Source organism: Rattus rattus, chromosome 11 (assembly GCF_011064425.1).
Source record: "Rattus rattus isolate New Zealand chromosome 11, Rrattus_CSIRO_v1, whole genome shotgun sequence".
NCBI lineage: Eukaryota > Metazoa > Chordata > Mammalia > Rodentia > Muridae > Rattus > Rattus rattus.
The window spans coordinates 1076522-1092066 of NC_046164.1; the positions used below are offsets into that span (position 1 = coordinate 1076522).

Sequence of the window (15545 nt, forward strand, 5' to 3'; positions counted from 1 at the left end):
AGACAGGGAAGAAAAGAATCTGAGACCAAATAAATGCTTTGATGCTAACAGTGAATGGATTTGTGGGCCAAAGAGCTAATGTGAAAATAGTTTTTAAGGCAGGCAATTTTATGCTGGTTCTGAAGTAGAGGAGTAGAATTCAGATACACTGTTTCACCATGCATGGGCTACAGCCACAGCTATAAATTGTTATATACTTTTTAACAGAATTTTTGTTGTATCTACTTACCTATGAGCTTGACTCTCCTTTCTAACATCTATCTAAATGTTTATAAAAAAGCAATGACCTAAAACAACTGTGGCAACTTTATTGATAATGGTAACTGGAAACGACTTAAATGCTCCAGGAGAACGAATAAAGAATTTCATTATATACGTATATTCAATGTAATGTCATCGGGAAAATGAGTCACAAGAAACATTGTTTAGTAAGAGAAGCCAAGCCTGAGAAGTATATGTGCTCTTATTAATACAGAGAATTAATGTGTGCTGTGCTGGCAATGAAAGGGAGGGGGTAGATTGACCAGAAAATATCAGTGCATTCATTCAGATGCTGGCAGCTTCCAAAATAATGTTCAGCAGAACACTCAGGTTAGGTTTGCCAAGTGCTTGGTTATTCTAAGGATATTGAATAAATAAATAAAAACTAAAAAATAAAATAAATAAAGGTGTTTACTATTAAACCCCTAATACCACTAAGCCCTTGAGCAGATATAAAGTTACACTTGATCTCAGAATTTTTTCAATTACTACTCTGACTTGTCCTCCATAGAGAAGCTACATTTACTTCTCCTTCCTCTCTAGTCTCTAGGCATCCTTCTTGCTATATTTTCTTTACAAACTGGGTACTTGGTGTAGCATGTTCTAGGGTATATTTTCAGTACTTGATTTAAGTTATGTCACGGAAATTTGAGAATGATTTTCTGAATGGTTGGTTGGACGTTTGGGAACACAATTCTCTTAGCTGCTGAGAAGCTGGGTTTTATTATACTTCTCAGTGTTTGCCATGTCCGATGTTAAGAACTCAGTTAAGCACTGAGAATTGGTTCTTTAATTGCGTGGACTCGGGTGAAAGAGCACAGAATGAAATGGAAGGTGCAGTGGAGAACTACTGGGCTGCTCTTCCGCAGAGCCAGTACTCGATCCCAGAATTCTCACACTATTAAGAGTACACACAGCTAAGATCCTACGAAATATGATCGACTGTAGAATCTAGACACAAAATCTATTTAAACAATGTAATAATATGTATTATTATGTGAACTCTTTAATCTTTTCTTTAATGTATGTGGATTCACAGGCATCTACCAACAAACTCATAAGATATTATTAGATGCCAAATTGCCTATTTTCAAGTAATTTTTACTGAGGACCCGGTGTTGAGAAAGCAAGTTGAAAATACTTTTAGGTTCATGTACAAAAGAGAGAAAAGACTTCTGAGTACTTCTCTATTAATTTTTTTTCAAGAAGCACCTTGAGAAATTCTGAAATTCATGTCTTACTCGGTCGTATTTACAACTGAAAAGAGAAAATCAGTGATACCTTGAACATTCAAACTTAAAAGAGATGAAATTCAACATCTATGTCTGAAAAATCTGTGTGTCAGGTTCTGCAGGACACTGCCATCCTAAGCAAGCATGTGTCTTCCATTTGTCCTTTTGAATTCAGCTCCCATCTTTCTGTGTAGCTGTGGTACAATAAGAGCCCCCACAGCCAATATCTGTTTCAAAACCACTTTAGATGATCATGGGTGGTGGTGTACAGTTTAAGCATAGCACTAAAAGGCAGAGGAAGGTAACGATTTCTATGAATTCACGGACAGTCTGGCCTACTTACTAAGTTCCAGGATAGTCAAGGCTATAGGGTGAGGCCCTGCCTTGAAAGAAAAGAAAGAGTAAAACAGCATAAAACAAAAATAGAACAAAACAAGTTTGATTTTCATGGAGAATGAATAATAAGCAACCTGACAGAGTGAATCGGGGAAAAATGACCAGATATTGACATGAGAAAAATAGACACATAGTTTATCTCAATACCAGTCAGCACACTCATCATAAATCTATTCATTAGTACGTATTTATTCTCTTGAATGACACAAGTTTAGAGGCATTCATTATTAACACAGTTATCAAATTAATTTATTACCGTGAACGTGTATATATGTACGTGTGTGTATGTGTGTGTGTGGTGTGTGTATGTATGTGTATGTGTGTAGGTATGTGTGTGTGTATGTATATGTGTGTATTGTGTGTGTGTGTTTATGTGTGTGTATGTATGTATGTATGTGTGTGCATGCTTGGGTGTCACATAAATGTTTAGAAGCTTTTCATTGCAATCAACTTTCCTTTTATTACAGAATGTTTTAAGAAGGCCTGGTTTTTTTTTTTTTTTTTTTTTTTTTTTGGTTAAACATGCTTTATTTTTAGTGCTTGTCATTTTCCAGATTATATAACCCCATAATCTTTGGGGAAAAGACAACATTATAAAGATAGGATTTTTCCATGATACATTATTTTTTGTGACATCGATAGTATATCTTTTTAAGTAAAGAAAAATGAGATCAGCGAAGAGGCTTTATAACATTAAACAAACTTCTATTAGCATATAAGAAGAAAATAATCTTTAAAAGACGCCAAGGTACCATCTCCTCTTCTTCCTGTAAGACAGAACAGCATTTCAGTACTTGTAGGTTCCTTTGAATAAAATTGTCTAAAATTGTCTAGCTGCTGGAAATTGCTCGTTAAAGAAACAAAAACACCTCACTGGCTGGTTCATGCTGGCTGTGGCTCACATGGTATTGAAGTAGTTTGCAAATTTTGGTACAATAAATTGAATTGATTTGCGTGATTCAAATAGTACATTAGGAGGGGCTTTTCTGAAGAGGCGCTGATGCTCTTCCCTCACTGTGTTTGTGTAGACAGTTTCGCTTGAAGACTGCCCAGTGTAGCTTCTGGTAGAAGGAAGAATCAGAATAGATTCAAGAAAAAAACCTGCAACACTGTATCTTTTAGTTTGCTCTTTAAGTGACGTTACGAGCCTCTTAATGTGTGTTTTTCTTTGTAGTATAATTTCAAGGATGACTTTCTAAAACTAATAAGGTAGCTTCAGTAGTCAACCAAGTTGGTTTAGACAATTAGCAGTTATATTTAGTATATAATCAGTTAATTTTGAAATTGCTCTGCCATTGTAACAATTCTTTTATTATTTTAAGACTTTGTTTTAAGCAGATAAGGGGATATTGACATTATCACAATGTTTAGCGTGCAAAATGAAAGAATGTCTCAGGAAGGCTGATTACGTAGAGAGCATGAAATCTCTTTTATATAGAAGCAATATATAACTTTAGAAAGTTATGAAGCAGTCATAACTCTAAAACGTTAATTTTTATTTTTAAAAATTAGGAAAATTTTATAATCAGCATGGTCTTTGAAGGTAGATATAAATACTATCTTATTTCTTTGTAATCGTTAGGGTAAGAATTTATCATTACTTCTCCAATGAATTCATGGAATTTAAAGCATAACTTTGGCAAAAAAAAAATACCTACCAAAACTTCTGAGTGATGTAAACAAAGTCTTATGGTTCTCTTAGGCTATCAGCATTGACCTAGAGAGAAAGAACTTCATAAGAGCTTATATCAAAATAGAATCATATTGCACTCTGACACATTGATTTGAAACAATTGTTAACCAATTGATCCAGAGTTGAGGCCACATAGTATATTACTCATACTTTTATTGTGATGCCTGACCATAAAAATTAGCACCTCACTTAGATCATAGACACATATTTCATCAGACGAATCTTTGTTCACTCTACCTTCTGTTCTGGAAGCACTGGAGCAATAGTCGGGTTTATTTCAGAAGTGAAAAAATTGCCCGTGTCGGGTTTTGGTGAAGTTGAGGGCGTGGAAACGCCTACATTATCTTGCTTAAAGCCGATTGGTTCTTTTTGTGGATACAGCGGGCCTTCTCCTGCTGGCTGTAGAGATCAAGAATGGAGCAAAGTGGTTACAGCTTCCAGTAGCTGTTTAAATCTGGAAGGATGTGAATCTCAAGGAGTAAGAGGCACAGACAGGCATCACATGAAACAGCACGTGTCTTCATTAGCATTTTAGCTCATAAGCTATCTTAGAAAGGTTGAGATTATATTTGAAAACTAAGGTTGAATACTAACAGCCACCTTTTAATTTACTCTAAGAGAATGTCACATATGTCCGATACATTTTATGATTATAGCCACACCACGTTTTCCCTTTTAGCTTCTCCTGGAGTCTCCTAGCACATCTCTCTCCCAACTTCTGCGTTTCCTCCTCCTCTTCCTCCCCCTCCTCCTGCTTCCTCTTTCACTTTTTCTTTAAAAAATATATGGCATTAAATTAGTAATGTTATTGTGTACATTGGTGAGGACCATCCATTAATGCATGGATTAATCATCACCACCAATGACAAATGACTCTCTCTCTCTCTCTCTCTCTCTCTCTCTCTGTCTCTCTCTCCCCCTCCCCCCCCAAGCAACTGTCAACTGACAAAAGCCCTGAGCTTTTAAACAAGATGCACAGAAAAGTTTCTGGGAGAAAATTCTCAGTAAATATTCGAGGAACTGAATGATTTAGAACGTGCCTAACAGAGATTACAGGGGGAAAACAACAATTGTTGACCTAACAGCGTTTACATTAAAATGAATACTCCCGGGGACCTTCTGAATTCACTAGTCAGTTTCCAGTTGCTGCAAACGTTTTCGTAAGGACTCTTACCATTCCAGGAGTTTCTGGAGCTGTGCCTACAAAGCTGTCAAGAACTAAGTGCTGCTGTCCTCCTGGTACACCCTGAAGAAGCAGAAAGGTAATGATATTTAGATCAGGGACGGATCATTACACATTCCTTTGGCAACCACAGCACTTCAACTCCTTCACGGGCTGGGCCTAGGCCTCCCCGCTCATACGTAGCGGATGCCCAGCTTGACCTTCATGTGGGTCCTGAGCAACTGGAAATGGGACTATCAAAAAGCTGTTGCCTGTATGTGGGATATGTTCTACAAGCTGGGGTGCCTTGTCTTGCCTCAGTAGGGGAGGAAGCGCCTAGCTTCACAAAGACTTGATGTACCAGGGTATGTGTATGTGTGTGTGTGTGTGTGTGGGGGCTCAGAGCTCAGAGGAAAAGAGGAAGAATGGGGAGGGAGGATGAGATGGGGAAGGATTGGGGAACAGTGATCAGAAAGGGGATGTAAAGTGAACACATTAGAAAATGAGAGGGAGAAGGAAAGGGAGAAAGGAGAGGGAGACAGGAGAGGGAGACAGGAGGGGAAGGAGGGAGAAGGAGAGAGGGGAGGAGATGGGGAGGGAGAGAAGAGAGGAAGAGGGAAAGGAGGGGAGGAGAGGGAGGAGAGAGGGAGGGGAGGGAGGGGAGAGAGAGAGAGAGAGAGAGAGAGAGAGAGAGAGAGAGAGAGAGAGAGAGAGAGAGAGAGAGAGAGAGATTGAGATTCTTGGCAGGTAGAAAACTGTTCTGACACTTGGTTTGGCTTCTGTAGTGCATTGACTTCCGGGAAGAACGTCTTTGAACACGATGAATTTGAAAGGTGTAACTTTATAATGCGATCTAAAGAGAAAGGTAAGAGAGCAAGTACGAGTGTCCTCACATCCTGGCTCCTGCTAGTGACTGGCTCCCCAGTTACAGCCTGTTGCACTTTCTGCTGTTTCTTTAAGAAGCCCCAAGACGGGGTTGGGATTTAGCTCAGTGGTAGAGCGCTTGCCTAGGAAGGCAAGGCCCTGGGTTCTGCACCAGCCTGAAAAACCCAGCTTCAAAAAAGAACCAAAAAAAAAAAAAAAAAAAAAGAAGCCCAAGACACCCAGAGAATAATTCTTCTTCCTGAACATCCCTATTCCAGAGCTGACTACTACTTAAGTGTTCTCCTTCCAGAACTGCTCATGTAAGAAATCTTTTTATGGTTTCTTAATTATGTTCTCATACCAATGTGTCAGTAATTCTGACTTCATACATCTAAAAAATTAAAATTTCTATATTAAAATTTCTGGAATTTTTTCCTATCTGAATGATACCTATGTGTTTAATAGAGAGGCAAGTAGTTCCAAGTATAGTTTTAGAAATCAAGGGCTGGGGATTTAGCTCAGTGGTAGAGCCCTTACCTAGGAAGCGCAAGGCCCTGGGTTCGGTCCCCAGCTCCGAAAAAAAGAACCAAAAAAAGAAAAAAAATAAAAATTATGTATTTACTCACAGGTTCTGCTTGTTGTGGTACAAATCCAAATTGATTATAGAATGGTATCTGTCAGAATTTTGAAAAAGGCATTAGATTTATTGTGATGATTTTAGACATAAATTTCTGAGAAACGGTTACTTCAAATTAGATATCTTTTACACTAACTAAATGCTTTTTGAAAGTCCACATGTTTTAGTTTCAAAAAATTATCATTAAATGTCAAGATATCTTTAACACCATATCATGAGGGACCTGAATTTACATTAAAATTCTTAAAACTTGTGCTATATTCACAGAACTAAACATATGGTTATCAAATTATATCTTAGGTTCTAGTGGCCAAAACTATTTTTCTTTGTAATCTTTCATATTTTTATATTTTAATAATAATCACGTATGTGTATTTATATTTAAGTGAAAAAATGCTTCTTGATTCTGAATGTGAGAAAAAAATCAAATTCAGAAAAAAAGTCAGTTTTAAGCCTGGTTTTATTAGAACCATTTGCTGACTTCACTCCTTGTTATTAAAGGCTTAATCTATAGGTTTGCTACGAGGAGAGACACTGTGTCCTATTCTGTGAGGTCAACTGGTCAAGAACATGCACTGAATATCCTCAATTATTCTTTTTTGCAGGGAAATTACCTTACTCTAAAATTCACAAATTTAACCGAACCCTCACAGTACCTGTTCCTCATATAGTTGCTGCCCTGTCTGCTGGGGAGAGGATGTGACTGTCTGCTGTGGTTGCTCCCAGGGCAGAAGCATGTAAACTGGGTAGTACTGAAACATCTGGAAACAGAAGTGCATGAGAGAGTCCATTAGATCAGGATGTGCAATACTTTCCACTCTGTTCTCGCCGGCAATATTACCCAGGTGTTTCCACAGGTATGAGCTACCATTCCAAGCAAATGTACTAGGCACAGCAGATGTACAGTGATTCTTGAATCGTGAAACGGCTTGAACCCAACATGATACAGGGCTTCATTTGTAAGGATGCATAGTCAAACAAGTTAGGATATAGTGGATTAAACGTAGTATAGGAAGCATGATTTGATAAACGCCATCTTGGAAATGTTATACATTGGTTAATATGTAAATATCCAAGGAGAGAATAGTTCATGTAGTATTTTTCCTATGATTTTGAGGACCATCATTCTACAGAACATGATACTAGAATTTCTGCCATAGTAAATGAAGAATAAATTAAATTGAATACTTGGTGATTTCTATTTTATTAAAATAATTCCTGGGCAATGGAGAGGGATCAGAGATTAAGAGCACCGGATGCTCCCACAGAGGAACTCGGTTTGATTGCCAACATACACGGGATGGCTCATAACCACCAGTAACTCCAGTTCTAAGGCATCTGACTTCTGGTGCTGCTTGCATGTGAGGCAAAACACTCACAAATGTCAAAGAAAGAAATCTGAAAGTAATCTTTATCAGTCTCAGAATATTGGAGAAACAATAAGGAAAGCACCACACCCACATTGCCGTATATTGGCTTCTAGCTATATTGACTATGTGCTTGTATGGAGAGCATGTTTGGAAAATAAGGAACACCGAACACGCAGACACTTTTAAATGCTGTTTTAGGATTTGCTTCACCAAATGATTATATTAGATATAAGGTTTGAAGATAATTGCAACCGTGTTTCTGAAATGGATACAATTTGATTAATAGGTGTCTTTTTTTTTTTTTAAATCCTTGCCAAGAGTAAAAATCATCCATTAAGACTCCAGGAACCTAATGTTCGTCTGGTACAGTAGAGATTCTAATATTTTAGGCTTAAGGTAGAGCTTAGGTGTTTGCAATTCTAGAAATAGCCCACAAAACTTTTGACCTAAAGCCTATGCAGAGAGTCACTGGATTAGTGGTTGAAAAGTGGGTAGAGGAGTGACTTCTAACAACTATTTGGTTCACTGGGTTAAGACACTTAATCTCATTAAAACTATGTTTCCTGGACCTTAAAATGAAGTAATCGTACATGTCACATATCTGATTCACTACAGACCTAAGGATATACAATGAGATAATGTCTAGAATTGTGTTATTATGTAATGGCAGTGGGAGCGAAACTTAATTGCATAATTATACTTATAGAAGAGCCAAGTGGCATAACTTTGTTTGAACAAGTCAATAGTCTTCATGTGAATCACAATTTACACATAAGCCTTGTTCCTTCAAACCTAAGTTATTATACAATTAATTATCCTAATATTGACAGGGTTTCTATATTCCCATAATTAATCTATCAGTTAATATTAATTTGATTTTTTTCTTCCAGAGGGGAAATACTCATTAAATTATAATGTAGAGTCATATTTTAAATATGGCATAAAAGAGACTGAAAAAGTTTACAGTGGAATTTTATAACAGACCGATAATGTGTGTTAGTGTTACTTATAATAATAAATATTATTATAATAAAGTATGGTATTCATACCTACACATTAGGTACGCATGCAAAATCACGTGATACAAAATTTGGGAAGGCAAAAAGTCAGCTCATAGTTTTATTCTTCAGTTCTTCCCCAGTGAAGGCATTTAAATACAGGGAAGGTATGATACTGGTCTTACTGGACTCATTCGCTTCCTGCATGGTGATGTCATAGATATTCAAGGGTCCTAGAGACCCTTTTTATCTGCCTGTTCTTAAAGAATCAAGTTAGGCCAGCATCAGCAGATGCCCAGAGGCCACTTATGGTGCCTCTATATAGTGACGGGTGGTACACAGTTTGGCGGTCCTGGTGCTAGAGACCCAGGGTGACATAAGGGAATACAAAGGAATTCCTCTGTCTTTGTCAAGGAATTCTTTTCACTCACCTGTGTTTGATCTTGAGGCACTTTTACAGGAACCACATAGGACATCTGAGGAAAAGAACAGCCACAAAGTCGTGTAAGCAAATCTCTCTGGATTGTTACAATTCTGCTTTCCCTAGATACGGCTTCTCAGGTATCGTTTTCATTAGTAAAATTGACCTTCTACATGAGCTAGAATTCATACAAATACTGCATCCACATGTTGTTTGAGCTCCTGGTTATTGACTATATTTGAGGGCAATTGATCTTAATGTTATTTTTATGTTAAAAATCAGAAAACATAAAGAGATACTTCCAGGGGTGGTTGCAATAGTATAGGAGAAAATTAGATTAAACTCCCATGATATTTCAAAGCTAATTCACAAAAACCTTTATGCTCTGCCATACAGTTCCAAAAGGGAAGAAGCTTCACTTACAGGACTAGACTGCTGGGTCTGAGATGGTGTCTGCTGCTGTGTGAAGTCTGGCTGGCCAGCCTGACCTCCTTGGGCAAACCCAACCTGTCTTGAGAAAGGTATCTGATTTGGGAATAGCCCAGCAAAGCTCTCTAGTGTTGAGAGAGGAAACTGTGGGCGTCCTGAGACCTGAGCCTGCTGCTGCTGCTGCTGCAGAAGCCCAGGGAAGGGAGGAATCCAGGAGTTGAAGGCGCTCTGTGAAATGGGAAGATAGAAAGGAACGATAACTCTTTTGCATAAAAAAGAAAGAAATTTAAATCGATCCTCAGTAAGAAAGGCGGCAAAGTGTAGACAATTCACGTATTTCAGTTTTTATGAAAAGACAGCATTTCAACTACTTATCAATGTCACCGTTTTCAAATGATGAAAAACATGGAACACAAAGAGTTAATAAAAGAGCACAAGCTTCTACAGCCTTTGACTGCATTCAAAAGACACCCCCACCACCCCATTCCTCAGGGTTGACTACCTGTGGTTTGTTTAAAATAGTTAGCTATGTCAAAGATCATCAGAATTACTACCTGGCACATACGAAGTTTTGTTTGTCCATTTTCGTTTGCTTATATCCCAAATGCTGAACCCTTCCAGTCCCCCTCACAGAGTTCCTTCCCCCATCTCTTTTCCTATTCTCCTCTGAGAGGATGGGGCCCCTTGGTATCTCCCCACCCTGGCTCACCAAGTCATACCATTTTTAAAACAAATATAAGTAAATGCATTTTGTTCTTATCCCATACCATAAGAAATGCTCATTACAAATATATTCCCTTTGAGCCGAATATTTACACAGCGGTACCTGAAATTGCAGTGGCAAAAGTTGACCATTATTAAGATTCAGGAGTAACTAGAAAAGGAGAGACAACATAGAAACAAGATGACTATTCAGTCTATATGTTTTCTATAACTAGAGCACAAGGCAGTGCGGGGGGTGATCAGCTCTCAGTTTGAAGGGACACAACAAGACTGCACTAAGTCACAATGATTAGATGTTAGAGTTGCAAACAAGATCCAGGTTTAACAATGCCATCCCTGCCGGGAACAAGAGCTCAGAGCTTCAGCTCATCCCAGTGACTTGGGTATGGTTTATACATTTATATTTAAGATACACGTAGGGTGCCATTGGAACAAAGTATACAGATGACGCTCTATCTGTGCTTGGGGAATTTGCAATTGCCTTTAACAAGGCACCTGAGAGACAAAACAATGATGCAACACGGAAATGTATTTGGAGATGTTTAAGGGCTAGAGGGGCGGGTGCAGGCTTTTACCTCTTCCCAGTGTGTTTTCACATACAGAATACAGGAGAATGTTTTAATGGCTTAAACTAACCTCATGGCTGTTGCTAGCAGACAATAGACGCTGTGTTATAAGCTAAAAAGGAAAGAAAGGAAAGTGGTGAAAGGAGGGAATTGCATGGGTTTACATGAACTCAAAAGCACCACAAACCACTTACCGGGGCTGACGATGTAGCTCCGATGAGTCCAAGAAGAATTATAATTTTCATTTTCAGATGATATACCTATACAACAAGTTGTGACACATAGCTTTAAAAGATACTTTTTGCTTAAAATGTCATGACAAAAAGAAAGGCCTTGCAAAATTCGTCAGATGGCCTGTCAAATCCAAGTAATAGTTGAGTTAGTTCTTCAGTCTTATCTTTTATTGCTCAAAATAAAATGTTATCTTAATAACTGTTTTCTCTCAGTGTAGCTATTTATGGGGAAGAGCTGTTTGCTTGACCGTGCAGTTCATTTAGCAGCAGGTGATTGGGAGACTTTGACAGAAGTGAATGCCCCATGGAGCCCCCTGCCTGGGGTTAACTGACTGGATCCTTAGTATTAGGATGATCTTGATGTTCTTAGTGAAAAAGAATCACAACAAAAATCTAAGAATTCTAAGCGAAAGATAAAATTTCCATTAGAAGTCTCGTACTATTCCCGATTATTGACTGTAGGGGTTGTAGCCTTATTTCTCTAATCCAGGAAAGGGACAAGGCATACGGCAGTATTGATGCATTACTAGTGGACACTTCTTGTCTCTTGCCTCTACTTGCAAAGTTCCCACCATACTTCATGTCACAGATATAGATACAGATTAGGGCACCCAGGGTAGTGTACCAGAAGCTGGGTTCGTAAACTATCAAAGCAAAGATATCTTACCTTACTTCTTTGTAAGATCTGTGTCCCTTTCTTTCTCACTCTGGTGTCCAGATCCTCTTAAAATTTAAAACCCATCTTTAGAAAAAAAAGGGACCAATCATGATTGAAAGGGACCAGTGAATCAGTGGGTTTTAGACAATGGCTTAGCTAATAACCCCTTTCCTAATCATCTGGGTGGTGTATGGATTCCCACACCCTAAGTAATGCCTTTCAATTATCCCAGAGGCATTTTTTCTGTGATCACTCCTGGATTTTCCTCAGTCATGACTAACTCCCCTAGGCTAATTTTGTCCCACTCCTTTTATCATCTAAAAATGGATAACGTAAGTAAGTGACCCAAATAGGAAGATAAGTTAGTACTAGATTTTATATGCATCAAAAAAATCTCAAGATTAGATATTTAGACTGTGCTAGAATGTGATAGCTAAATTACTAAAACTTGGTGCTTAATGTAATAACCATTCTAGGCTCAAAAATGCTGACAAATAATTGAGTGATTAAACTAGGTAGAAGTTTTCATATTTACACACACACACACACACACACACACACACAATGTGTAGATAGACAGATTTTGACTTTGAGTATTGTTAAATTAAATTAAATATCCTGTAAGTTAGCAGTCACTTGAGAATTTCTATTACATCCCTCAGGCCCTCGGGCAGCTAACCCCACTACCAAGTCAGGAACTTGCCAAGCCTTTGCACTAAACTGAGATGACGACATCCTGATAGGAATAGCTTCATCTTGCTTTATTCTTGAAATCTGAAGAAAATTAAGAGACTTTACTTGAATTTTCCATTACTTGAATATCTTAAAGTAGCTAAGCGCCTGGACAGAAGGCTCCATGATCAAAAGCACTCGCTGTTCTTGTAGAAGACCTGGGTTTGGTTCTCATCACCCACACCATGTGGTTCAAAACTACATGTAACTATAGTTCCAGAGATCTTGGAACTGTTTCCTGGCTTCCATGAACAACCCTCACATGCATGTGCACATACATGTTATAAGATTAAAAACAACTTAAAAGGTAGTTAAAACTTTCCATATATGTAACAGTTGAAACATCTGGAAAACCACAGCCTGTGCCTTAATATATGATACCTTCCAAGTCCCTATATCATTGAAAGCAAAGCTGTACCTGAGGTGATAGGAAGACCTTGTTTCTGTACTGCAGTGTGGATGTTGGATGTGTCTATCTTACTCTGTTATACATGTGCCCTTACTATAATTGCATCATTTATCTAGAACATAGTTTGCGGAATTTTGTTAAATAAATGATTTACTTTATTTAAGTGAGGAAAAAGATTCAGAGCAATGGCATTCAGTATAGGTTAAGGTTCAAGGACACAGGATGAGAAAATCCTGAACTAGATATTGTAACTGGACATCATTATTTTGTTTTCATTCAATCACCAGCACTCAAATAAAAGGACAAAACCACATGGGTCAGGTGCATATGACTGTTGGATTAGGTAGCAGTGAAAGTCTCCATATCTGTGCTCTGTCTTAGTAACCTGAAATGACTTAGTTTTTTTCTATCAATGTTATCTTTGCTCCCTTTATGAACTAAGCTGAAGAATCAATCAAAGGTCTCACAGAATACCTTTGTGAAGCTGACCACTGTTCTGTGGATTATGAAAAAATAAATCTGAACTCTTAGCACTGCTTAAAATAAAATGATTTTTATAATATATGAGCTATAATTTCCAGGAAGTTCTAATACATTCCAATATAGTCAAGATGAGTTACCTGTTTCAATGAGAAAGATGAGGTTCAGGAGGCCCATCATCTTTCTTCATTGCTTTTCCAGTGACACAAATAGTTACTGGAAAGCCATGTCCATGCCAGGCACCAAAGGAACCTCAGTGTTAGCAATAAGAGGTATGGTTGTAGTCTCTAAGAAAATTAAAATTTTAATTTAATTTAACTCACTGTCGAAAATGTGTGAGAGGTGACTGAAGAGATGACTCAGCAGTTAAGAGCACTGCCCACTTGCCTCGAGACCCCATATGTACAACAACAATGCCAAGCAACCAGAGCTTCAGGGACTAAGCCACTACCTAAAGACTATACATGGACTGACCCTGGACTCTGACCTCATAGGTAGCAATGAATATCCTAGTAAGAGCACCAGTGGAAGGGGAAGCCCTGGGTCCTGCTAGACTGAACCCCAGTGAACTAGACAGTTGGGGGAGGGCGGCAATAGGGGGAGGGGTGGGGAGGGGAACACCCATAAGGAAGGGAGGGGGAGGGGATGTTTGTCCGAAACCGGGAAAGGGAATAACACTCGAAATGTATATAAGAAATATTCAAGTTAATAAAAAAAAAAAAAAGATATTAACAAAAAAAAAAAAAAAAAAAAAAGAGCACTGCCCACTTTCCCAGAGGACCTAGGTTGGGTTTTCAGCACCCACTAGGCAATTTATCACTCTCTGTAACTTTAGTTCCAAAATATCTCGCACCAGTTTATAGTTTCCATGAGCAACAAGGCAGGCAAGTGTAGTACATTCATACATGCAAAACACCTACATACATGAAGTAAAAATAAAAATAAATAAATAAAAAAGGAAAATTGTGGTTAGAATTTTAGTTCTTTGATTCTGGATCTAGCATTCTTCTAAGGCATATAAATATCTAACTTGAGAAGGAAACACATGGTACCATAATAATTGTTACTAAGAGAAAAAGTATAACTTTAAGTCGGTGAGTTTGCAAATCCTTAGAAATGGAAGATTTTTGTGAGCAAGGATTACTTTATTAGTAGAATTTTCAGAAAGCCACTGGGTAAAAATCCCAGGTCTGAAGACAGAAATCAGTAACTTCCTGAAATTAAGGAAGAATCCATCTCAGGAAAAGAGGCAAGACATGGTGAGGAAGACACAGCAGATGCATTTGCAATCAACGAGGACAGCCCTGCAGCAGAAGCAACAGTGGGAATGAGAAAGTCCCAAGGCGGTACCACTTGAGAAGCGATCTCAAGGAAAAGAACATAGGGCAGTAAGGACTCATGACAAGCAGTACAGAAGGGGGAAGGAGGACCTCAATAAAGGGGCAGATTCTGAGTTATCAGTTACACAGACTGATGGGGACTTCAGTTAAACTCCCAACGGCCTGACTCCAGAAGTAGCTAAGAAGAGCTCAGAGACAGCTGAGTCACATGTACCAGGGGATTTCCTGAGTCCATTAGACCACCATGGACAGACTTTATTGTAAATATACATAAGCTTTAATTCTTTCATTGAAAAGCTTGAAATAGATACAAAGTATTAACTTCATAGTATTATGAAGATTCCACTTACTTTTTAAAGCACTTATCTCTTTTTTTAAAATTTTTTTTTATTAATTTGAGTATTTCTTATTTACATTTTGAGTGTTATTCCCTTTCCTGGTTTCTGGGCCAACATCCCCTAACTCCTCCCCCTCCCTTTCTTTATGGGGTTCCCTTCCCCATCCTCCCCCCATTACCGCCCTCCCCCCAACAATCACGTTCACTGGGGGTTCAGTCTTGGCAGGACCAAGGGCTTCCACTTCCACTGGTGCTCTTACTAGGCTATTCATTGCTACCTATGAGGTCAGAGTCCAGGGTCAGTCCATGTATAGTCTTTAGGTAGTGGCTTAGTCCCTGGAAGCTCTGGTTGGTTGGCATTGTTGTTCATAAGGGGTCTCGAGCCCCTTCAAGCTCTTCCAGTTCTTTCTCTGATTCATTCAATGGGGATCCTGTTCTCTTGAATTCTCTCCTTTCCTTTAGACAATGACATGCTGGTGAACTAAATCTCTGACCAAAATAAGTAAACAAACAAATGAAAAACACTCAGAACGCCCCAAACCAAAAGTGAAAAGAACAAAAACAATAAAGGATGCCTGATTTGAAGGAACTTCAAATGTCCTTA

The 15545-nt window shown here is 38.4% G+C and overlaps 1 protein-coding gene across 1 annotated transcript; it reads right to left on the bottom strand.

Annotated features, from left to right (window-relative positions):
- Positions 1–2387: 2387 nt before the first annotated feature.
- Odam (odontogenic, ameloblast associated) lies at positions 2388–11684 on the bottom strand. Its single transcript, XM_032916962.1, has 12 exons — positions 11653–11684; positions 10947–11012; positions 10823–10864; positions 10290–10337; positions 9458–9691; positions 9045–9089; positions 6902–7006; positions 6235–6282; positions 4757–4828; positions 3820–3981; positions 3548–3606; positions 2388–2656 (listed from the first exon to the last, which is right to left on the bottom strand). Exons 2-11 carry the CDS (start codon positions 10995–10997, stop codon positions 3577–3579), a joined length of 837 nt encoding a protein of 278 aa, XP_032772853.1. The 5' UTR covers positions 10998–11012; positions 11653–11684; the 3' UTR covers positions 2388–2656; positions 3548–3576.
- Positions 11685–15545: the final 3861 nt, after the last annotated feature.